Genomic DNA, 21,808 nt, shown 5'->3' on the forward strand with positions numbered 1-21,808 from the left:
ATGTTTAATTTGTTGCAGTTTTGACAGTTTTCAATAACATTTTCACGCTGCACCGTGATGCATTTGTGTACATATGGTATATCTGTCACCGGTCTTATTGTTATCTGTGGAATTTATTGAGATTTCCTAACATGAAATTTAACGATAAAACTTTAAATACGTCTTTGAAGATGAACAGTTAAGGAGTTAAGTAACAGCCTCTCAAATAAAGCGCGATTTGACGTAATAGGATTGCCTTTTTCTGCTCCCTCCCCTTCAGTCGTCCCCTCCCCTCCTCTCAGGCTCGCATTGGGGCAGCTAGCATCGGCGTGGAGTAGCACTGAACCCACGACACCCGAGACGCACTGCAGTTAAAACAACTCACATTAAATTCACTTTCATTAACGTCCCTTTCAAGTCCAAATAAACATGGCTAACTATCACAAGCCCGACGAGAAGACCCTGCAGGGGCTGAAAGACGTCGCTAACAAGCTACGGATCAACTCCATTAAGGCAACATGCGCCTCTAACTCTGGGTAAGTTTTTTTAAAATAATAATTCTGGAGTTTAATGAAGTATTGCGTTTGAAAGAAAAAGTGACTACCGAGTAAAGGCGTTTAACTGCGAGGGCCTGTTTGCACGTGCGGTGGATTAGTTTCACGCGGCGCAACTTCGCAGAAGCTAGCGTGAAGTTTCAATGAATGCAGTTTGTCTGCTTTTACTTGCCGTACATTTCAACTCAATGCAGCTAACATTTTTTTACTATGCAGACAATAAAAAACCTATAGAAGGCATGATACTGACATTTCGAGTCGCCATTGCTATTTATTAGCAAATAGATCACATGCTTGTGGTGAGTCCCGTGGTTAGTACAACACGGTAGATTCTACAGCTGTGATTATTTGTTTTTAAATTATTTTTTATTGTTCTAAAATGTATGTAATGTTCAATGTGTCAAGTTTAAAAACGAGCACTTGTGCCATTGTTTTATCTCCGACTTTAGCCTTATCGGGTTTTCCGATCAGCGTCAAAAACCAACTCAAACATCGTGTTTTCATAATAAACCACTTGAGTTTATAGATGGATCCAAGTCCAAACGGAAATCTTCATTTTATAGAAGTGCTTTTTTATGCCGGTTGTCCTTCAGAGCTTTCACGTGGATTTTGCTCGACTGCCTGTCGGCACGTTCAGAAATGAAAGTCCAGCCAGAAGACACGCTGCTAGTTATCGACCCCATTCATCAGCAAACTCCTGCAATAAGCCAGGACATGCAAACTCTGACCCTGTGATTGACTCCATTCATGATCAATGAAACAGTTTTCTGTTGATTGCAATTGGACTCAAATGGATTTTCTAGAGAGGCAAATAGAGGAAACAAAGCTTTCAATCAACTTTTCTTTTTTTTTTAATCACTTCCTCATGTTTTCTTACAAGGAAATTGGGTAAATGTATTGTGAAAGTCTGGGAAGTCAAACACCTGTTGTGACATGGTTTTGACGGCAAATACACAACCCTTTGTTCCTGAATCTGTGAGGAATGCAGAACAGTGTCTTACACCTGTACCTCCCTTTTTTTTCATTGACTGAATTAACTTTATTTTTGTTTTGCAGGAATTTATCCCTCCACAGAAGAAGTAGTGGTAAACTAGGGTTTTGGTCAAAAGTAGAAAGAAAAAGCAAACAAACTGTGACGAATGTGTGCATAGTAACCGTATGTCCTCCCAGCATGGTTGAAATGCTGCTATTTGTAATTTAACCTCAGAGGGAAGCGTGAAATGGTGAAGTAAGGTTTCTTAAAGTGTTTGTTACATCACTTATGCAGCAACTAACATTTTCACAAGACTGATTTTCTGTTTCCAGTGTTGAAACTTGAAGTGATTGTACGACACATTAACAAGTTATTGATACTAAGTGATATTTCTAATCCCAAAAGAGAAGAAATCTTTTTCAAAAGTTTTATCTGATGTAGTCCTTTGTCAAACTGTCTTGGTCACCTTGAATCTCTAACAGTTCAGCAAAATAAAAGCTTTTGATGAACAGCGAGAGGTTTTATTGCAGCGTTTAAAGGTTTTCAATGCATTATGGCATGTATTTGCATGTTTTTTTTCCTCTTTTTTTTTTTTTTACTAATGTACCAATGTTTTTTTCTCAGCCGTTACTTATGGTCTTTTTGTCTTTATTTTATTTTTTTGCACAGGCATCCAACATCATGCTGCAGTGCAGCAGAGCTTATGTCTGTGCTCTTCTTCCACGCCATGCGCTACAAAGCAGACGATCCTCGTAACCAGTGCAATGACCGCTTTGTTCTCTCCAAGGTTTTGAAAAATTCGTTTTTTTTCGTCATTTTTTATAAATACTTGTCATGCAGCTGACCTGAAGCTCTTTTTTTTACTTCTGTTAGGGTCACGCTGCGCCCATCCTGTATGCTGTCTGGGCAGAAGCAGGTTTTGTCAAAGAGTCTGATCTGGTTAACCTGCGCAAGATTGACAGTGACCTGGAGGGACACCCCACCCCTGTAAGTTTGATCTTTCTGCTGTCCGCTTTCATTTGTGATGGCTTCCTCGTATAATTCATGGCATTTTCACACAGAAACTGGAGTTTGTTGACGTGGCAACCGGGTCCCTCGGACAGGGTCTTAGTGCTGCGTGTGGAATGGCCTACACTGGCAAATACTTTGACAAATCAAGGTTAGTTGTTTGTTTGAATGTTCTGGGGTTTTCAGGGCCGTCATCCAGTTTTCCCAACATATTTCACATCCCAAACCTATGTGCAAAAGTTTGATTGAGACATTTTTGATTCTTTGAGGTGTATATTTGGTTTGGAGCACTGTGCAGAGGTGTTATCCGACCTCTAAACATTTCTTTAAATGAGCTCATTCAACAGTATCATTGTTCTGATAATCTAAGGCTGCACTTTTGAGATGTATAATACCAGAACAAACTGCTTTTAGTTTTCTGTCAGTGTAAATCTTTTGTGGCTATTATAAGAAGTGGTTTTGTTCCTTAATTAAACATTTGTGACCTAACAATTCTCCAGACCTGCATCTTCACTTTCATTTCCTTAGACTCCACACTCAGGCTGCATGGTATGAGGAATATTATTGATCAATATTATGATAATATGACTTGGGATACATGAACAAATGGCAAAAAAAAAATAGCTAATGCATCATTTCCATTTCACGGCAACCGTTTTGTTTAACTAAAAGTCAAATCAACTTAAAGGAAACTCCGATTGACCCAGGTCTACATAGGAGGTGGGTATCTAACATAAAAGGAGTCCATTGGTTAGCGATGGAAAGGGGTCCATCCGATTGGTCAAATGAGTGAAGGGCTTCAAGCTGCCATGAGATTGTTTTGGCATGTGTATAAACACTAAAAGTAACCATTTCTTGCAGTCTTTTGCGATACACATATTCTATCGATGAGGATAAAGCCTTCATGGCTCATCAGCTGTCTTTTTCTGCACTGCAGTTACCGTGTGTACTGCATGCTGGGCGATGGGGAGTGCTCAGAAGGCTCCGTGTGGGAGGCCATGGCCTTTGCCTCCTACTACAAGCTGGATAACCTGGTGGCGATCCTGGACATTAACCGACTGGGACAGAGCGAGCCTGCCCCTCTGCAGCATGACATGGAGACGTACCGCAAGCGCTGCGAGGCCTTCGGGTCGGTAACATGTCGTCATCTTCCACCTCTGCACTGTTGAAGCCACATGAAAAAATGATTTTATTGATGACATCATCACTTATTGTAGGATTTGGGAAGAGTCTTCCAAAGTTTTAATTGAATTTTAGATCAATGGGGTCAATATTGGAATCATGCTCAAAAGGCTCTAGCGGCTGTTGTGCTTAACATCCCTTTCCTTTAGCTTAACCGTGATGGTCTTTGTCCGTTTTTTTCTTTAGACTTTGTATTAATAGGTGATCTGATTCATCTTCATTCATCAGGTGGAACACGTACGTCGTGGAGGGACACGATGTAGAAGAGCTGTGCAAAGCTTTCTGGCAAGCTCAGCAGGTCAAAGATAAACCCACCTGTATTGTTGCTAGGACTTTGAAAGGCAAAGGATTAAAAAGTGAGTCCAAACATAATTTTACCATCAGTTACTTTCATATCTTCACGTTTTATCGGATTTATACAATTCCAGTCTGTGTCTTTAGACATTGAGGACAAAGAAAACTGGCACGGAAAGCCCATTCCCAAAGACAAGTTGGATGATGTCCTGAAGGACCTCCAGTCCCAAATCCAGGTCCCCAACAAGACTCTTAGTCCTAAACCGCCCAATAACGATGCAGCTCCTGCAGACCTCAGCACCATCGTCATGCCGTCTGTCCCTTCTTACAAAAAAGGAGACAAGGTGCAGTTATATCACAAAAGTAGTCCTACAAATGTTATTTATTTTATTTCACTAACATGTCTGTTTTGTACTAGGTGGCAACAAGGCGAGCATATGGCGATGCACTGGCCAAACTGGGTCAGGCAAGCCAGAGAGTGGTCGCCCTCGATGGAGACACCAAGAACTCCACCTTCTCTGAGCTCTTTAAGAAGAAGTTTCCTGACCGTTACATCGAATGTTTCATTGCTGAACAGAACATGGTAAGCATCGCGGTGCTTGGCCTCCTACCCATCACTGTCAACAGCCAGAATCTGATCCAACCTGGCACTGTTCATTGAACTGCTTTGGAGTCTCCAGCTTCCTTTTTTACTTGTGACAGTTAAGTCTCTAGACTGAGCCGGCTGCTTTACTTCTGTTGTTCCCACTCTAACCTATAGAACTGTATACGGTCTCCATTACAGGTAGGAGTTGCTATCGGCTGTGCTACGCGTGATCGCACTGTTGCATTTGCCAGCACCTTTGCAGCGTTCTTCTCCAGAGCCTATGATCAGATCCGTATGGGAGCCATTTCTCAGACCAATGTCAACCTGGTGGGGTCTCACTGCGGAGTCTCCATTGGTAAAATTTCCCTTCTTCACCACACTGAGTGGACACATTGGTCGAATCCTTACATTTAGTTAGTTATGGAAAAATAGTGTATTCGAATTGGGACGTTACTCCCACTGGAGGACATCATCAATAGTTGCCGGTCAGCTACATTAGCGCGGAGCTGTCGGGGCTTGGAAAGTGCATAACATCGGTTTTATTTTATAACTTTAAAAGGGTCATGCTAAAACAAAAAGTCATTACTTTTAAATGTAAACTTTAGTGCATCAGAGCACGACCACATGAAGAAAAGCGCTTCTCCTTCACAGCACATGCGGAATCCCCTCTCGGCAGAGGGGTCGGCATCCCTCCGCCACAAGGGTTATTAGCCCCTAAAAGAAACTATTTGGGACAGGCTTACCCTTCCAAATGTCCCTACTATTCGGATTGGGCCATTGCTGATTGTTTTTAGTATTCCAACATTTTACAGAAACTTCATAGTAAAGTTTGTTTAAAAAAATAAAGAGTGTAAAAGAAGTATGAAAATCACAATTTAGTCCAAAAGAAGGGAGAGAAAAATGTTTGTTTGGCTGTTCCCTAATAAATAATGTTAGAAGTAACCGTAGACTATTAGAGAGGGAACCCAGCTTGTCATTGTGCCTCCAGGTGAGGACGGCCCATCACAGATGGCTCTGGAGGACTTGGCCATTTTCCGCGCCATACCATCGTGCACAGTCTTTTATCCCTGTGATGGCGTGTCAACCGAGAAGGCCGTTGAACTGGCAGCCAACACAAAGGTTAGGCACCAGCCTTGTGCGGAACCAGTAAATGTTGCAACAGAAGTCATGAAGTAACGTGCATCTTTCTCTACCGTCAGGGAATTTGTTTTATTCGAACCAGCAGACCAGATACTCCCATCATCTACTCTCCAGATGAGAAGTTTGAAGTGGGAGAAGCCAAGGTAACAACTGTTCAACTGTTGTTTTCTCTCAAGTTATGCTTTTATTGGTAAAGACTGTAGAGTTCCAGTATATGCTATGAACTGTTCTGTTAATTCCATAGGTGGTGCTTCAGTCTGACAATGACGTGGCGACTGTCATTGGTGCAGGTGTGACTCTGCATGAAGCTCTGACTGCTGCCGAGATGCTCAAGAAAGAAGGTATGCCTGCACTGCCCCCTGCTGGTAGTAGTGTGAGTGGAGGACATTTCCTTTATTCATGTTTACATTTGATTCTTTCTCCTATAGGAAAAAGCATCCGTGTGATTGACCCCTTCACCATCAAACCCCTGGATGCAGCTACTGTTCTGGCCAGCGCCAGAGCCACCGGCGGACAGATCATCACTGTGGAGGATCACTACAAGGAGGGTAGGCCTATGCGCTTTACGGTTTCTAATCACTGAAAATATCATGATAGAATGTTATTGTGATGTTTGCAACCCTTAAAATGAATGCACCTTTTCCTTGTTCATTTTGATGAATTGTAAGTAAAATAAATAGCATTTAAAGATGAGGTTGTAAGCAGATGTAGTCTTTGTGGTTCACTGCGGGAGGGTTTCCTACACACCTGTTTTACTAGCTTTCACCTGCAATCTTGGCTTCATCTCAAGTCTCCTTTGAACTTTATAAAAAAAGTCTTTTAGCCTCAACATTACAGTTTCAAAAGCTGTTCAAAGTTAAATGCATGAACAAAATCGGTTTGACAAACACTGCTGTTGAACGGCATTGAGTAGTTCAAATAGGGTAATTTACTTATGTAGATTTCATGAAAACCAGCAAACTCTTTGTATATTTTCATTTTTAAATTGAGCTAAATGGCTGACGATGCCAAAACTGTCACATGGAAGTCAGTGTGTCCTCTGTGTTTTTTTGTTTTTAAGGTGGTCTGGGTGAAGCAGTCTTATCTGCAGTGGGTCAGGAGCCTGGAATTGTTGTGACCCGTCTGGCAGTGACAGGCCTTCCCCGCAGTGGAAAGCCCCAAGAGCTCTTGGACATATTTGGGATCAGCGCCAAACACATCGTCGCCGCCGTCCGCCAGACCTTCGCAAACTAAAGACCCCTTCATGCTTTCATTCCAGTTCCCCTGCAAATGACCCTTTCACAATCCCGATACCCGCTCACCTCTACGCTGCCACCCAGTGACCGTAAACCTGTAGTGTACTAACCCAGTTTTACTTTTGCCGAGGTGATTGCACTTCTTTAAGTTTTGTTTTAAAATGCTAACATCCAGTTTTGCTGGAGGTGTGCACTATAGCATCACTGGATTACAGTTCAACTTTTATCTTAAGTAAACTTAAAGGCCACCCTGTCTGCAACATTCCTTCTTTTCCATTTTTCTTTTCCCAGCACTTCCCTGTCATTCCTAGAAAACTGATGAAAAACATTTAGGGTCAGCTTAAACCGAACCAACCGTTTTACATTTCCATTTGTGTCCAGAGTCATTGTGTTGCTGTGTGACGTGCTGAATAAAAAAACAAGTTTGGTGATATTTGTCGTCTTGGTGGTCTTTAAATGTAGAGCTGTTGCTCACAGATGGTTGCTGTGGTCCAAATAAACTCCATCAATTCATGGGAAATTTCCTGAAAAAACTTTTTTTTTTTTCCCCCCTTAACATTCCGACAGAAAAATCAAGAATGTCAGACGTGTTTGGAAAATCCTAGACTCTGGATTCGAATGCTGTCAGGCTGAGGTTTCAGCGTGTGTTGAATGTGCTCAGCGGTTAATTGCACGTTCCTGTCAACAGTTAAATATATCACCTTTGGACATATGACTGTTCACCTCGCAGGGGCACATCAGGAGCTGACGGTTTCTGTGTTTGGTGTGAAGTTGTCCAGTACACCATTTGGAGCACGTCTGGATTCAGGTGCCGTCTCTGTCAACGTCAGGTGCAGAAAAACAAATCCCTTCTTTGGGCCGCAGTTTCATTCACAAACATCGTCGATTTAGGTCTCGGTTGGTACTTCGGCTGAAAATGAAAGTGCATGGTGGCTTTGGACATAATAGTCTGCGTATTCTGAGTGAACAAAGGGGTCTAGCTGGTTTTATTAAAAAAGAAATCGCATTTTTGCTCCACATGACATGCATTCTGTTCAGGATCATCTTATGTCTACAGAGTGTAGAAATGGCGCCTTTGTTCTCCCCTCAAGTTCATGTTTATCTTCATATGTAGATGCCAAACATGCCTGACTCTGACCTGAACTGTCAACCCTGTCTCCTCCTGAAGAAGATCCATGTAAACTTGCAACATCATGACTCAGTCAGGTCAAAAAAAAAAAGTATCAGTAAAGTCTTAATGGTTCTTACCACACACACATGCTCAACTAGAATTTTTCACATGAGCATGAACCGACTGTCCTCTACTTTTCCCCTTTTTTGTCAGCATCTCATCATCCCCTCAAAAATAGGGCTTTCCATTCAAGTTCAGCAGACACTCATGACAGGGAAAGGAGACGAGAAATGTTGGGGCGTGTCTGTGGATTTCACGCTATGATGATCGAAGGCCTTTATTAGCACTGAGAGTTTATTTTTTTGCACCTCTCCACCTCCTACATATTCCTCAACCCTCTTCCTCATTGGATCCTTTTTCCTCAAAGTAGTCTGTAACATAAGCTGAAGGATCACTGTCATAGACCAGGAGCAGGACAACCATCACTTTTATTTTGTCAGTTTTCGGTGAAAGCTTATTTTTCAGCTTTTTTGGACTAATACTCCGCACTTTTTAGATTACTTTAATGTCACAGTCCTCAGGTTTGAGATATCTCTAAGGAAAAAATACAAATGCAGCAGATTTGGTTTTTACTTTTGTGCCTTAGTGGCCACATTTTAGTAACGCTAGGCTCCTTAAATGATGTGAACATGAACTTGGAAATCTCCAAGCCTCCTGAAGTGGAAAAAGCCGACGCTCTCTTCTCTGGGATTGATACAAGAGTGGAACTAGTGGACAAACTTGGTGAATATTTATGATTTTTATCTTGTGTTTTTATACATTTTTTAAATATTCTTATTTATTCTGTTGCTTACAATCTTCATAAAACCTGTGAAGAATACACATTTCTCTTATTGATGCTTTTTCTCATCCTGTTTTTTATTTTTTCTTTGGTTTGTTTTTTAAATGTTTTCCTCAATTTTAGAAGAACAAAACCTTCCGGTTACAAATATAATAATAACTATATTTTCTACATCTACAATTGTTTTCTAAAATCTGATGACATCATGGAGAAGAAGAGAATGAAGATGTGCAGTTCCAAAATGATGCAGAAAATACAGAGAACCTGGTGCAAACAGATTTAAAAAGTCCCGAGGCCAGCAGAGGGAGAAGAAGCGCTTGGGGCAGGAGATACCATGCAGCTCCAGTAGAGGGCGCCATATACAGAATGGTGAGGGCTCAAAAAAAAAAAATAGAATTAAAAGAAAACAGCTTTTTGGGTAATGACTTTGTTTTAATTTTTGTTTGTTCATGCCTTTGGTTAATGACATCACTGTCTTTGCAGGCAGGGCTGGGGCGACCTCTGAGCGGCTGGAGAAAGCGCGGAAAAGCTGAGATGGAGACGAGTGTGCTGATGGCTGCACTGAAAGAGCTTCACACACACAAGAGAACACTAATGGATGTTGGAATGACCCAAAAGGAAGAGGAAGAAGAAGATGATGATGAAGAGGAAGATGATGACGATGAAGAGGAAGAAGATGATGATGACGAAGAGGAGGAAGAAGAGGTTTCAACTATCAAACGTTTCTATTTATCCTTTCAGTACGCAGAAATGTATAGAATGGATTTATTTTCTGCTATGTGTGTGTGTGTGGAACAGGAGGAAGAAGAAGAGGAGGAGGAAGGAGAGGGAGAAGAAGAAGAGGAGGCTGAAGAAGAGGAGGCAACTGAAGCACCCAGCAATCAAACAGAGACAAACTCCAACATGACGTGGCCTGCTGCTGAATGTCAGACTGCAGAAAAAGAAATCAGCTGCAGAGGTGTCGGCCTGACTCAGCTGCCGGTCCTCCAGAACCCGGAGGCCACAAAGCTGGATGTTGCAGGTGTGTGCATCAAGAAGTTTGTCTGTGCTCAGTGGAACAATAAAAGATCAACCATCTTTAACTGTAGCTGTAACTGTACATCCCTGCTCCCAAAAAACCTGCTAAATACAGACTGACCTGCAATCACATCAAGTTTAAGGAGAAACAAATCACATTCGCTTTTACAATCCTTTCACTTAGACTTTCAGGACAGTTGTGTCATTTGTTACGTTTTTTCTTCAAAGGGAACAACATCAGCATTGTCACTGCTCGAGCTTTCCTTGGTCTGCCGCGTCTGGAGACATTGGACCTGAGCCAGAATGATCTGGATGATGAGTCATTCCGCCAAAAACCGCTGTTTGTAAGTCCCACAGCTTTCTAAACTGACAGTTTCAGACCTGCAGTTCCAGTTCAGCCAGCTTTACCTGCAGTTTATGAACAATGCAACTGTAACCTTTGGTTTCTTTCTTGATACTTTAAGCGAAAAAAAAGATTGTCTTACAAAGAAAAGGCTTTTGGTTATTACAGCTTCTCCCCTTTTTCCCAACAAAGGAAAAAAGTCATGTAGTTTCTATAGATGTTTTAATCTAATATACATTATTAACTTTTAGTTTTTGAAAGTTAGGCTGCCTTTGTCTTATCGACGGTAACTGCTAGTTAAGTCCAGCTTTAGCACAGTCTTTTGGAACATATACAAAAAACTTTGGTTCAACATGGACCTCCTTAGGAAAAAAGTTTTTGAATAAAATAAATAGCGGACTTAATCTTTAATTATAAGCATAACACAGAAGTTCTAAAACTGCATTAACAAATCCCTGCTAAATATATCCCTGGTATAACATCTAAATGATCACAGGCTAATGTCAGATCTTGACCACTCTGAGGCAACCACCAGCCACTGGCCAGCCCTCATGCGGCGCAGATGATAAACTGTCACATGCCGGCTGGATGAGCCTGCTGGAAAACAGCTGCACCAAGGATGTGACGAATAAAAGGGAATTATTTTTGGAGGAATATATATTTTTTCTCAATTTTTCTCATAACATGAACATAATGATAGAGGACTGGTGGACTGGCAAGAGGGACACAGCAAACGTCGTGTCCTCTGCTTTTATTCAGAGTCCAATGCAGCAAGTCATAGAAAAGCCGCCCATACTGGCGGTATTGAAACACACGTCATTATAAAAAAAATAAGACAAACGGGAACTCAATCTTGTTCTGTTGATTAACTTTATTTTGTGATGTTCATCTCACAGAATCTGACATCTTTGAAGAAACTCAATCTAGCGGACAATCGGATCACTAGGGTACCTGCACTACCCCCGTCCCTGGAGGAGCTCAGGATCAACAACAACAAGCTCAGTGGACTCACACCTGACTGCTTCAAAGGTATATCTAAAGCATGTGTGTGTGTATTTGTATAGTCCTTGTCATGCCCATTTCAGGTAGAATCTCTAACCAAACAAGGACCACAAGCTTTGCGAGGACATTTGGCTCTGGATAAATTCAGCTTTTGTGTGAAAAAAGGTTTTATAAGTGTTAGATAGAGGTTATGTTATTTTTAGGCTAAAAATGAATTACAGGATTTTCTTGTAAAAACACAAATGTGAGTAACTAAAAGCCAGTTTTCTGTAAAGATACTGATGTTTATTGTTTCATTTCAGGCCTTGTAAACCTGTTGCATCTGGAGCTGCAGGACAATATCCTTCATGAAGGCAGTGTTTCACCTTCTGCATTCAGTCCCCTGCAGAGCCTTTTGTACCTGCATCTGGACAGAAACCATTTCAGTTCCATCCCACGGGGCCTTCCAGCCTCTCTCCAGGTGTGTTGCCGTCACATCTTGCTAAGAGAATCTGTTACCTTATGAGAAGAGGGGGCAGGATATAACAGTTGTTTTTAGGGCGACAGTGGCTCAGGTGGTTGAGCGGGTCGTCCAATGACCGAAGGGTTGGCGGTTCGATCCCCGCTCCCACCAGCCAAAAAATGTCGTTGTGTCCTTGGGCAAGACACTTCACCCTCCTTGCCTCCGGTGTGGCTCCACTGGTGTGTGAATGTGTATGGATGATCCCGGTGATGGTCAAAGGGGCCGTAGGCGCTTACCATCACCAAGTATGAATGAGGATATGAATGAGGAGTGAATGAATAATGGACACAATGTAAGCGCTTTGAGTGTCTTGAAAAGCGCAGATAAATTATTATTAATAATAAATAATTATTATTATTATTAGTGTGACCTCTGAAAAAAAGTCACATGAAAACAATTTCTCACTGAAAATAAGGTGTAACCACCACCACTAATGGATAAATGTGTTACTTGCTGCGATAAACTGCACGCTGGCCAATGAAAATAAAGAGTTAAAGAATTTGAAAACCCTGCTCTCCTCTTGTTTAATGGGTGTGTTGCTTTTACTTGAATGTCTTTTTAAAGTTGGAATACTCTTAAAAGAGTCACATTTTTCAAGACGTGCAATGGCTAACCCACAATAACAAGTTGTGCTTTTTGCCCATGTTCTTGCATATTTTCATAGGTGCTCAAAATCAAGAAAAATCAGATCTATGAAGTGAGAGGAGAACCACTGAGGGATTGCATTCATTTGAAAGAGCTGGACCTGAGTCACAACCACATTTACGAGCAAGCCATTGCTTCAGATGCCTGGATCCGTCTGAAGTACGTTCCGCAGTTTCACCGCTTACCACAAGAGAGCAGTGTGCTCCAATAGGGAGATAAATCAATTCATGTTTGGAGCTTTTGGGTTTTGATAAAATCACATTTTCCCCGAAAGACAAAACCGTTTTCTGACAGCTTTGTACAGTTCCTGTTATAATTTTTCAAGGGTGGTATTGCTTAGCTTAGATTAATACTGCCTGTCCCTTTTAAATAAAATGTTCTGACTGAATTATGCTTCTCTGCACACCAAGCAGCAGGCAGATGATTGGGAGCTACAAAGCGGCTGTGTGCTTGTCTGTGTGTTTAAAAATAGTAAATGCTCTGGGTTTTATTCTGCTCCTTGTGCTCCCTGTGAACCACAGTGGAAGCTTATAGGAAAAAAGAAAGAAGGAAAACTTTGTGAAACAGTGCAAGATAACTTGAGGATTATTTGTGTGAACTACACAAAGGACACAGCAATAAAGTTAGGTAGATGCAGACTACAAAACCTGTACAATTCTTAGAACTTGTAGTTACAATTTGATAAGCGTAACCAAGTCTTTTACTTGTTGCACTTGAAACCACTTATAGAACAAAAAAAAAGTTTATAAAAACTCATGTAGCCATTATAAAGAACCATTTCCATCCAGTAGTTTATTCAAGGTGTGTGGTGAAAGAGTGAAACGCAGAAGAACAAAGACTGAAAGTAAACATCCTAATGTGGTGCGCCGGTTGTAATTATTGGACTGACTACCTCTTTTTGCTTTGATACAGTCAGTGTTATTATTTTCTATTGGAGGGTTTTAAAGTTGGCAGGTACTGTGGGGCTTAAGTACCTCCTTACTATGTCAGGAAGAGGTAATTTCTGGCTCAATGAAAATTAGCTTTATTGCTCACTATTTTGTATTTCATTTAAAAATGTCTTTTTTCTTTCATTATTTTATTGTAATTTTAACAAGTACATGAAAGGGTTAAAAATAATTGACCGGATATCAAAACATCTGAAAGACTTAACCAGAGCCTCAGCTGATTGGTTGTGTTTTTCTCCCAGTGATGATCCGTTTAAAAGAAAAAGGTTTTTATATATATCTTCGAGTTTTGTGAGGTATTTAATAGCATAAAAAAAAGTATAAATTTGCACCCAGGACAGTGGTTTCACGAACCTATGTGCAAGACATATCTGTTCTTCTGAAGCCATTTTAGAGATTTGACCAATGCATGTTTTTACCGTTTTATTTATTTATTTTATTTTCATCCTTCCTTTTTAGAAACAGAAGAACCCCTCACTGGTTATCACAGAAGTGGATAGGTCATGATCAGGGTACAGACACAACTCTGTAATTTATCCGGGCTGGGGACCGGCACGGGGGGACCCAGACTTGTATCCCCTTGTGACCACACAGTTTGGCAGTGGCGTGAAGGGTTTTGCCCAAGTACTCGCACTGGATTAAGCTCATCTTGCCCCCTGGTTAACAAACCCTGGTTTCCCATGGCAACTGAGCCATCCAGTCGCTCTCCTCATGGGTATTGTGTATACCTTCATAAAGCAAACACCTGACCACGTGCACACATTTGCCCTCATTTCTAAATCTGACCGTCTGTTGTGAAAAATGTTCACTAGTCGTTTTCCTGAATAACTGCTATGAAATCATGTTTTGTATGTGTGTGTGTATGTGTGAGTGTGCGCGTGGGTACGTGGGAGTGATGGAGTAGGAGGAACTAATTTTATTCTCATTCTGCTTCTTTACTTTGATTAATCATGTAATTTAGCTAAACAGGCCATCATTTGACATCTGTGTAGATTACTCATAAATTATAAGATATAAAAGTAATGGTTTGGTGATCATCCCACCCAAGATGTGTGTTTGTGTGTTGGGACATGTCTCTCTGTAATCTGTAATGAAATGGCAGAGCACAAAGCTCCTTTGATTAGTTTTTACTGACAGCAAAACAAGCTGTACTGTAAATGCCACTCTTGTAGCATTAAGTTATTATCTTTGTAAGGGTTTTATGGGTTTACTATTGACAGAAAGGATTTCTTTCCTGCCAAAAAAAAAAAAACTGGCTGACAAAAAAGTATTTAGTCAGCCACCAATTGTGCAGGTTCTCCCACTTAAAAAGACGGGAAAGACCTGTAATTTTGATCATAGATATACCTTAAGTATGAGAGATAAAATGAGAAAACAAAGATCCACAAAATCACATTTTTGATTTTGAAAGAATTTATTTTCAAATTATGGTGGAAAATAGGTATTTGGTCAATAACAAAAGTTCAACTCCATACTTTGTTATATACCGTTTGTTGGCAATGACAGCATTCAAACATTTTCTGTAAGTCTTCACAAGGTTGTCACAAACTGTTGCTGGTGTTTTTGGCCCATTCTTCCATGCAGATCTCCTCTAGATCATTGGGGTTGAGATCTGGAGACTGGCTAGGCCTCTCCAGGATCTTGAAATGCTTCTTACAAAGCCATTCCTTTGTTACTGATTTTGCTCACCGATCTTGTGATCATTTTGACCCCACAGGCTGAGATCTTGTGAGGACCCCCATTTGGAGGGAGATTATCAGTGGTCTAGTATGTCTTCCATTTTCTATTAATTGCACCCACTGTTGATTTCTTCACACCAAGCTGCTTACCGATTGCAGATTCAGTATTCCCAGCCTGGTTTAGGTCAACAATTTTGTTTCTGGTGTCCTTAGGCAAGTCTTTGGTTTTGGCCATAGTGGAGTTTGGAGTGTGACTGTTAGAGGTTGTGGACAGGTGTCTTTTCTATAGCTAACCAGTTCAAACAGATGCCATTAATGCAGGAAATGAGTGGAGCATCCTCTTGCACATGAAGTTACAGGTCTGTGAGAGCCGAAATCTTGCTTGTTTGTAGATGGCAAAATATTTATTTTTCACCATAATAATATAATAATACATTATTTAAAACCAGATTTTTAAGTGGGAGAACTTGCACAATTGGATTGAATACCCCCCCCCCCCCACTGTAGAACCGTAAAAATAAGTTTAACCCTCAGAAATAAACTTTGCATAGAACCCAGGCGAAATGGGCTCATGTTAGCGCAACAAAAACAAAAGGCACAATTTATTTTTAATAAATACAAGTTATATAAGCAGCACTGACGATCTGACACCAGTTTTACATGAATTCAAATCTGCTTCCAAAAATTTAACAAATTGCCCAAAAGGCTTCCAGATGCTGGTCAATATCAATATTTCATTGAGCCTGAACAAGCAAAGGTTGCTTTAATAAATGAAAAGGCATGACCCACCATCATCCATCCATGCTGGATGTTAAAGAATTTCTTTCTTTGGTAATCTGGCAAATGTAGTTTCTCCTGCCTCATTGGCTTGGCTCCTGTGTCTGGCACACTCTGACTCGGCTGCCAACGTTCTTGATCCAGCATGTGTGGTGCTGGCAAGGTGGGCTCAGCACAGATGGAGCTTTGTGCGTTTCTAATCATTGTTGCTGTGCCATCAGCTTGATGGCCACTCGATGCATAAAGCCATGGTCAAAACAGACAGGACTCAGATGCATTTGATTAGGGGTAAGTGCGTCATGTCTGGTGGTGCAGCTTTTATAATTAATCACAGAGTATTTGTTGCCAAACATAAAAGTTTTAAAGGTAAGTTAGGCTCTTTATATTGATGTATTTCCCCACATATGTGTTAACAATACTATATGTGAGATCATTTATTGACCATACTTTCTGAGCATCACATTAACCTGCGTACATGCACAGTCATTCCTGTGTGCAAAAGTGAGAATTTGCATTGAAGCGCCAGTGGGAGTGGGAGTGTACAAGTTGGGGGATTTTGAGAAGAGAGGACTGTGTGTCCCTCTGCTCATTAATACCACGTGGAGATCTACACGGGGAAGAACTGCCACTGAGTTCCTGGCAAAGTGAAGAAGTACAAATCCCGAGCACACAAGTCTGACATTTTGACATTTTCTTATAACAGAAATTCCCAACTGCCACTGCAAGAAAAAAACAAAAGGTTTTTCTGGGTCACTTGCTAATGTGTTGTTATGCTTTGTGGTATGTTTTTCTTCTGTTACTAAGATCTCTCTGAGTATTAGCTTTGACTACCTCATCTTTTGGACTATAATAGACTATGGGCTCAAAAAATACACAATAAAGAAAAAACAATTATATAAGTCACACTGAAATATGAGTCACACTTTTGGAAGAAATTTATATAACAAAATATGGGACCCGAAACAGATATTTCATCTTGAAAGGCAAATCGTATTCCCAGAATATATAACAATAATAGACTGAAAATCGGATGTAAGATAAACAGATCTTGCAATTTACTACCATCTTCCATAATCCCTACTTTTTTTTATATTAGTTTGGGTCACACATTGGTTTGCCTTTCTTATTAATGCTGCAGGAGAACAGACTATGAATTCCCCCATGCTATGAACTGTTCTGGAAACTCGCAACAGCTGTGCAGGATCCTCCAACAACAACGCTGAACCAATCCCCCCAATCCCCAATGTACTTTTGCTACAAACCAAACATTTATATTGTTCTTATCTGCCACTTAGCTGCAAACTCTCACTCCAACTACCATGCACTCTAACTGCACCCCCCTGGATTCTATTTTTTTTTTTTGTTACTCCATATTGATACAAGCAGCATTGTTTTTCCAACCTCTCCAGCAGAGCTGTGCAGGAGTCCATCAACTGTAAAACTTGGGATCTGCAAGGAACACGCTCAGGCACTGTATTCTGGAAACCTGGAAATAATTAAGTACTCACATCCCTGCCGTACTCTAAGGAGTTGGGCAATTCATAACGTTGACAACTACAAAAATTAGAATTTTTTTTTGTTTTAGCATTAAAAAGAAGTTATTGCAGTTTTACAGACTGCCTTTAAGACATGTCAGTCTATGACAGAGTGACTTATTGATTAACCAACACAACTTTCTTATCTCATTTATTTCGTTTCCTTAGGTCTTTAGAAGCTTTGGACTTGTCCCACAACCAGCTGACATCCATCCCAGTTAATCTGCCACGTCCTCTTCGAAAACTCAACTTGCAACATAACCGCATCAGTCAGCTCCCCGCATACCCGTTTCGTCATCTAAAACCGGGCCTGCAGGCCCTCCATCTATCTCACAACGCATTGAAAGACAATGGGATAGGGCGAAGGGCTTTTGTTGGAACATACCGCTCTCTGAAAGAGCTTCTGCTTGACAACAATTACCTAGAAGAGGTTCCTCCATGCATCAGGCAGTTTAAGAACCTGCAGATGCTCAGACTGGACAACAATAAAATAAGGTATATGTAAATTAGATCTAGTACTACAGCTTCCTAGAACCTTTTCTTAATTGATGTTCACTGTTCATTGCCTGCATTTAATGTAAAAAATGCTGTGGTTTCAGGCTGATGAGACCGTGGGGAGTGTGCCACCCTCGTAATTCTGGATCTTTGGCTTCAGTCCACCTTGAAAATAATCTCCTTGAAGTGGAGACGCTTCCCCCAAAGGCTTTCTCCTGTGTCATTGATGCCAAGGGACTGATCCTTTATCCACAGCAGTACAAAAAGGATGAAAATACTTGATCAAACAAACAAACAAACAAACTCAGCATTTCTACATGAACATGACATAAAACAACATTTTTTCTCGAAATTGTGTTTTTAGACCTTTTTTGTAATCACTATTGTTTGCAAGAAGTACTTTTATTATGCTTGCTTTGTGAGTCAGAATTTTTATTTTAAATCTGCAAACTAAACGTTTTTTCCCCTACACAAGTCATATTTGAGTAACTATGTGGTTGTACATTCTAGTGCAATAAAACAAATTTGGGATTTTCAAATAATTGTGGTGGAGATGCAAAAGAATGCTACATCTCTGTGGAATCTGCATCTGCTCAAACACGGTTTTACTCTGTCTATTCGTTGAAACAAGTGATACGTTGGGAATTTTACTCCTGAAAAGAATTAGCATGTCTTCAGTCCAAATTTGAGGTACTTGCAGAGTTTGCTGGAGGAGCCCTCTAATCAGGTCAAATAAATTAGGGGTGTGACATACACAAGTGAGTCATGAAGCAGTCTAGTCTCAGACGTCCTTACACATCTGTGAAAAAAAAAACATGTGAATCTGAAGATTCCATGAGGAAGAGAAACATAAACATGCTGCTGGCGCTTTATCTCCAGATGACCTCCAACATAAACATCCACCAATAGCTCATTAGCAAACACACTGTGACTCTGACTGTGAAAGTGCCTCAGTCAGGGCCTCCAAACATTCAAAGGTGACATCAGTCTCTGCAGGATTGTTTAGAGTAATCGGGCTTGCAGTGGAGGAAATGAGAAAAAGATGAAGAACATTTCCTGAAAACGTAGAGCTGCATGTTGAACAACACAGCACAAGTGAACCATTGTTCTCAGAAAGTCCCCTGGCTTGACCATTAAAAAAAAGATACAGTTGACATTTAGTTTAGTTCAATGAAATATGTCCAGAAAAAAAGAGTCCTATAACATGTCCCATGTCAGGAATTAAATGTAGATTAACATGTTTTTCACTTTGTTGTTGTTGATCCCCCTCATCATACCTGAAATTTGCACCTTCCTCTATCTATAATGACATTGACATTGCATAGATCTGTAAAGTCTTCTACATGATTAGGAGCATGTCCTATAACAATTCATATATAGCATGACAAAAGCACAGTATAACATGGGATTATCTATGTATTGTGGTATTTGCTATCAGATATTTGTTGAGAAATAGCTTACATGTGAATCTGGTTATGGTGTGGTGTTAAAGACTGTTTTTTTAACATGTTCTTGTGGCATTTTTCTCATGATGTAGGACATATATAAGAACATTAAGCTTGAAATTGAATTTCTGATTATTACTTAATTCAGATTGTTGGGAATCAGGAGTAGACGAAATAAATACCATTTGACAAAGTTTGTAGAAGCTACAATCGGTAAGCCACTAGCTCCCTGCTCTGCTCTATTCTGAAGCATCCACTTGCAGACAAATAGATCCACAAACGCTTTCGTCTGAGTTGGCATCTGGCTGAAACCGTATGGCTAGATAGGTTCCAATATTGGTCACCATTTTTGTTTCACCGCTAATGTTAGCTTGGGGTGTGAGGGGCTATAAGATAAAGTGTAAACAGATGGGTGATGGGTAGTGGGGGTGGGCATACTTCGCTCAGTCCTGCCCCCAACTCAGAGGCAAATTTTGAATGAACTACTTCCTTTGCAGAATGTCTTAAAAAATACACAGGTTTATTGATTTTGCTTAAAAACAGCATATTCATAATCGAAAAGCCACTGGGAACCTTTTTAAAATAGATCAAAATATGATCAGAGTGGGAATTTAAAATCAAGGCAAAAGTACTAAATGTACCCATGCAAGTACAAGTTACTTGAATGGTAACTTAAATGGTGGAGTGAATCCCCTAAAATAGACAGTTACATGTTGTGTCACTTCACCAGTTTGTTAAAATGATAATTACTATGAAGAAAGTCAAAATTTACAGACAAGAATCTGTTTGACTGAAGGCTCAAGGTTTCTGCAGGGAGTTGAATCTCTGTAGCTCTACGTGAAGAACAGGAGGTCTCCTGCAAATGTTTCAGGAACAAATGCAGAAGATCCAGTGAAGCTGAGAGATTAGGAGGAAAAGTGGCAGCACAAGTGAATGATGTGCTGCATCATGCTTGCACAATTCAAACAAAATGCTCGAACAGATCCAAAGAGATTTACTCGTGTCACTCTAAGTGCTCAGGGATGTAATCTTGTGTTAGCTGTCTGCTCTTATTCCTGTGCATGTGGTGCAGTTTGCAGTCTCCATAATTGTACTGTAATTTTGCAAACAGCACATTACTGTCTAAGAAGCTCTGCAGTCAAAGTGATTCCAGAGTTCCGGCATGTTACGAGTTAAGCTAAAACTCCGAATAAAATCCTCCAAGTTGCATCAGTCTCTTTTTCTGCAACTTCTGCACAAATGGATGCATTAGTCTTAATGTTTCACCCTAAAACCCTTCTTAACTGCTCATCAGAGGGGGTATTTTCAATCTGGCAGCTCTGCCACTTCAGTGGCATCTATCACAATGTCTGTGACATGAATAAACAGTTAAAGTGACATCCCATCACACGCAGCAGATGTTTTACATCACAACAAACCCTAGCCAGATCCCATTTATGAGCAGCTGAACTTAAATTAATGTCGAACTTTACTTCTCCCATGTGCTGTCTGTTCTGCCCGGAGACGGCAGCTTCCTGTGTTTGTTATTGGACTGGAGGGCTGGGAATTTACTGATAAAATATAAAGTACTAAGATCCCATTAAGAAAAAGTACTAAGAGATTCCTCTTAGAACCCTGATAAGGATCTTAAAGAAACACGTGTTCAGATTGGTGTCCTCTCTTTGGCTCACATGCAGGCACAGGGAATACTCACAGTCACTGAAAAATAAAAAAAGCAAGTGGGTGTGCTAATCTCTTGAGACACGTTAGCTCAACACTTAAGTAGGGAAAAAAAAGTTTAATTTGGATGCCAAGCCCTGGAGCTACAGACCAACACCATAATCAAGTGAACCACAGCGAGAGGGAGACGGGCACACAGAGAAAAATCGAATCCGCTAAATGAAAGAAAAACAGGAAACAGAGAAAAAGGCAATAAAAACTGCAAAAAAAATATGATATCAAAATCTTTGCCCTTGCTGAACATTTATTTGTCCTGTGTTACCCATCTGTCATCCTGCACTTTTAGAAAGAAATAAAGTTGAAGATGATATTGATCTGAACAGCAATTAAAGTGATTTAATGGGATTTTGTGCTCACAGTACCATTGATAAAGCATGAACATCTCTAAATATTTGTAGAAATATTAAATAGCTTGTTCCCAAATGAGGTGGCTCGCCAGCAGTGCAGGAGAAAAAGCAAGACAGTAACTGGAAAAGAACACTTTATCCTGCCCGAACAGGACTTAGCAGAAAACAAATTAGAAATACACACACACACACAGATTTTATGTTTTTAAAATCCCTCAGAAAATAAAAAGACAAAAACAACAATTCCGGAGAAGGGTTCAAGCTTAAACATGCCTGGAATTTTGATTTGTGGCTTTCTTGTTATTTTGCTCTTTATGCAATATATAGTTGTAAAAACAGTAGGCATTTCAAAGTCTTCACCAAGGAAAAACAGTGCTCTACACATGGAAAGTTTGTTAAATTCCCCACTTTTTGCTTAGTAATGCACAGCTAAGAAGGACAGGTTAAAAGGA

General features: G+C 40.4%; 2 protein-coding genes across 3 annotated transcripts; both read left to right on the plus strand.

The window, feature by feature from the left end:
* The first annotated feature begins 238 nt into the window (after window positions 1-238).
* LOC101158764 (transketolase) lies at window positions 239-7,384 on the plus strand. The gene is made up of 14 exons (XM_004070488.3): window positions 239-515; window positions 2,176-2,293; window positions 2,380-2,493; window positions 2,568-2,665; window positions 3,452-3,643; window positions 3,925-4,052; window positions 4,138-4,334; window positions 4,409-4,573; window positions 4,775-4,931; window positions 5,565-5,695; window positions 5,776-5,859; window positions 5,961-6,057; window positions 6,145-6,264; window positions 6,777-7,384. Exons 1-14 carry the CDS (start codon window positions 409-411, stop codon window positions 6,947-6,949), a joined length of 1,881 nt encoding a protein of 626 aa, XP_004070536.1. The 5' UTR covers window positions 239-408; the 3' UTR covers window positions 6,950-7,384.
* Window positions 7,385-8,096: 712 nt separating this feature from the next.
* On the plus strand, window positions 8,097-18,149 carry LOC101159101 (extracellular matrix protein 2-like). 2 transcript variants are annotated; one of them, XM_023956643.1, is made up of 9 exons: window positions 8,097-8,845; window positions 9,118-9,272; window positions 9,387-9,924; window positions 10,149-10,264; window positions 11,160-11,292; window positions 11,568-11,725; window positions 12,432-12,571; window positions 17,519-17,845; window positions 17,950-18,149. In XM_023956643.1, exons 1-9 carry the CDS (start codon window positions 8,674-8,676, stop codon window positions 18,125-18,127), a joined length of 1,917 nt encoding a protein of 638 aa, XP_023812411.1. In that variant the 5' UTR covers window positions 8,097-8,673; the 3' UTR covers window positions 18,128-18,149. The 2 variants fall into 2 exon arrangements, with proteins under 2 accessions (XP_023812411.1, XP_004070785.3); XM_004070737.4 differs by having other exon boundaries at window positions 9,118-9,924.
* The last annotated feature ends 3,659 nt before the right edge of the window (window positions 18,150-21,808 follow it).

This window comes from Oryzias latipes, chromosome 7, assembly GCF_002234675.1.
Source record: "Oryzias latipes chromosome 7, ASM223467v1".
Taxonomy (NCBI): Eukaryota; Metazoa; Chordata; class Actinopteri; order Beloniformes; family Adrianichthyidae; genus Oryzias; species Oryzias latipes.

Coding starts and splice junctions, on each gene's coding strand:
- LOC101158764 (XM_004070488.3), top strand. CDS start 409: ATGGCTAACTATCACAAGCCCGACGAGAAGACCCTGCAGGGGCTGAAA. Junction 3,644..3,924: donor AAGCGCTGCGAGGCCTTCGG/GTCGGTAACATG, acceptor TTCATTCATCAG/GTGGAACACGTACGTCGTGG. Junction 4,574..4,774: donor TCATTGCTGAACAGAACATG/GTAAGCATCGCG, acceptor TCTCCATTACAG/GTAGGAGTTGCTATCGGCTG.
- LOC101159101 (XM_004070737.4), top strand. CDS start 8,674: ATGCAGCAGATTTGGTTTTTACTTTTGTGCCTTAGTGGCCACATTTTA. Junction 9,925..10,148: donor CACAAAGCTGGATGTTGCAG/GTGTGTGCATCA, acceptor TTTTCTTCAAAG/GGAACAACATCAGCATTGTC. Junction 10,265..11,159: donor TCCGCCAAAAACCGCTGTTT/GTAAGTCCCACA, acceptor TTCATCTCACAG/AATCTGACATCTTTGAAGAA.